Raw genomic sequence first — 2,500 nt, 5'->3', positions numbered from 1 at the left:
TCTTTCACGATAAAGATGGTTATGGTTTTAGTAATAGTAATAGTAGTGACTATTTTTAGTATCGCCATTATCACTACCATTTTTTCTACTATCGTTACTAGTAGCAAAACAGATGTAGTGACTGTAGTTACTACTATTACTACTACTACTACTATTATTATTATTAATATTATTATTATTATTATTATTATTATTATTATTATTATTATTGTTATTATCATCATCATCATCATTATTATTATTATTATTATTATTATTATTATTATTATTATTATAATTATTATTATCATTATTATTATTATTATCATTATTATTATTTACTCCTATATTCATATTAATATCATCTCATCATCCTTATATAACACAATAACATTTTACAAACATATATATGTTTATATTCATCCCCTCATATTTCACTCACCATAATTATCACCATTAACTTTATTTACTATTATTATTATCATTATTATTATATTCATTATTATTATTATTATTATTATTATTATTATTATCATTATTATATTTTATATCATCATTATATTATTATATTATTATTATTATTATTATTTATTGTTATTATTATATTATATTATCTATTGTTATTATTATTATTACTATTACTACTGCTACTACAACTACTACTATCATCATCATCATTATTATCATTATCATCGTCATAATCACTATTATTATTAGCGAAATAATAAGCGAAATAAATAAGCGAAACATACTGGTAATTTGTATACATATATTTTCGAAAGGATCATATATCGAGGGATCATTTGCATAATGCTAATGGGAAATATTTCCAAGATATTTCTAAGTCGGTTCATTAGCGAGGAAGTAATGACGCCTACGTGCCTAAAATAATGATGGTCGGGACCGATTTAATATGACTAAATCGGAAATATTAAAGAGAGAAAAATTAAGAGAAAAAAAGGAAATAAAGAATGATAAAATATTAAATAAAAAATAAAACGATGAGAAAAAAAAAAGAATCGCGTAAGGCGTGAGTTGGTTCTCGAGTTGCCAGGTAGGAATAAAAAATAAACATTTCCATATAAAAAAAAGACTTTCGAGGGTAAAAAAAAGAATAAATAAATAAAAACGAAAAGCACTAGGTAAGGAGAACACGAGAATAATTTGGAATTTTATAAATGATCATATAAAACAAGTGATAAAATTTCCGCGAAATACAAAACACGGCAACGCGATGGGGTAGGAGAGGTCGGCTGTTCGTTTCACCTTAACTGACCCTTTCATCACCCGTCAAGCAGGGGTCAAATCAGGGTCAAGTAAGCTCGGATGGGAAAGAATAAATAATGAGAAGGAGTACCTGATGAATGAATGAATGGAAGGCGCTCTTAAAACGATGATTGAATGGGGGAATTTATGAATATTGAGTGAATATTGAGAGTGGGCGCGGGGGGGAGGGGGGGATGGCCGGATCGTTGGGACTTCCGGCGAAGGAAAAATCTGCAATTTTCGAGAATAAACATTTTTTTTTCTATTCCAGAGATGGACGAAATATAGATTATTATTTTTTATTCCATATTTTTAAGGGTTCCTACTGATAATAAGAACAATTCCAATTATCTCGAGATATTCCCTCAAAATCACACCAAAAACCAAAACTACTCAATCTTATCTATAAATCTATCTATTATTTCATTCACCACTCCTTATCGCTCACAAAATTTCCAAAATCGACAATACCATAACATACCCCTCTCACCCCCCCCCCCCAAAAAAAAAAAAAAAATAAACCACACACACCATAAAGTTCTCATAGACCACATACAACTAAAGTTTCCTCTCGTGGATTTATGTCATGAAACTGAAGTCACTCCAAGCAAACAATTTATATTCTCCGCGTGACGTTAGGCCTAAATTACCTCCTGTTGGCAGTTGTGATTGCCTGGGCTGACCTTACCTGACCTGACTCTCGAGATGTCCTGCTGTGTTCCAGATCTTGCGGTCCTTATGGTTCGGTCTCTCTCTCTCTCTCTCTCTGTCTGTCTGTCTGTCTTCTGTCTCACTCTCTCTCTCTCTCTCTCTCTCTCTCTCTCTCTCTCCCCTCTCTCTCTCTCTCTCTCTCCTCTCTCTCTCTCTCTTCTCTCTCTCTCTCTCCTCTCTCTCTCTCTCTCTCTCTCTCTCTCTTTCTCTCTCTTTCTCTCTTGAGAGATAAGTAGCCAACGCAAATACAAAATTAGTCATACTAATATTTGAATGATAACATAATATCAAGGATAAATTTACAAAATCAAGGACAAAATTACTCAATAATAAATAATAATAATAATAATTATAATAATAATAATAATAATAATAATAATAATAATAGTAATAATAATAATAATGATAATATAATAATAATAATAATAATAATAATAATAATAATAATAATTAATAAAAAGTGTTCGGAAAATAGATATTTTCTTTCCCTCTTTCAAAATCAAGACATAAAAATAAAAAAAATTATTGGCAATTAAGAGATCTC

General features: G+C 29.5%; 1 protein-coding gene across 1 annotated transcript in view; it reads left to right on the top strand.

Moving 5' to 3' along the window:
• LOC119572629 (ring-infected erythrocyte surface antigen-like) overlaps positions 1-1,533 on the top strand; it is a 3,174-nt gene extending 1,641 nt beyond the window's left edge. Inside the window, exon 3 of the mRNA XM_037919733.1 lies at positions 1,517-1,533. Within this exon, the coding sequence (XP_037775661.1) occupies positions 1,517-1,533 (17 nt within the window). The remainder of the gene's footprint in view (positions 1-1,516) is intronic.
• Positions 1,534-2,500: the final 967 nt, after the last annotated feature.

Source organism: Penaeus monodon, chromosome 4 (assembly GCF_015228065.2).
Source record: "Penaeus monodon isolate SGIC_2016 chromosome 4, NSTDA_Pmon_1, whole genome shotgun sequence".
Taxonomy (NCBI): Eukaryota; Metazoa; Arthropoda; class Malacostraca; order Decapoda; family Penaeidae; genus Penaeus; species Penaeus monodon.
The sequence above is the reverse complement of the archived record's forward strand: the minus strand, read 5'-3'. Positions and strand labels throughout refer to the sequence as shown.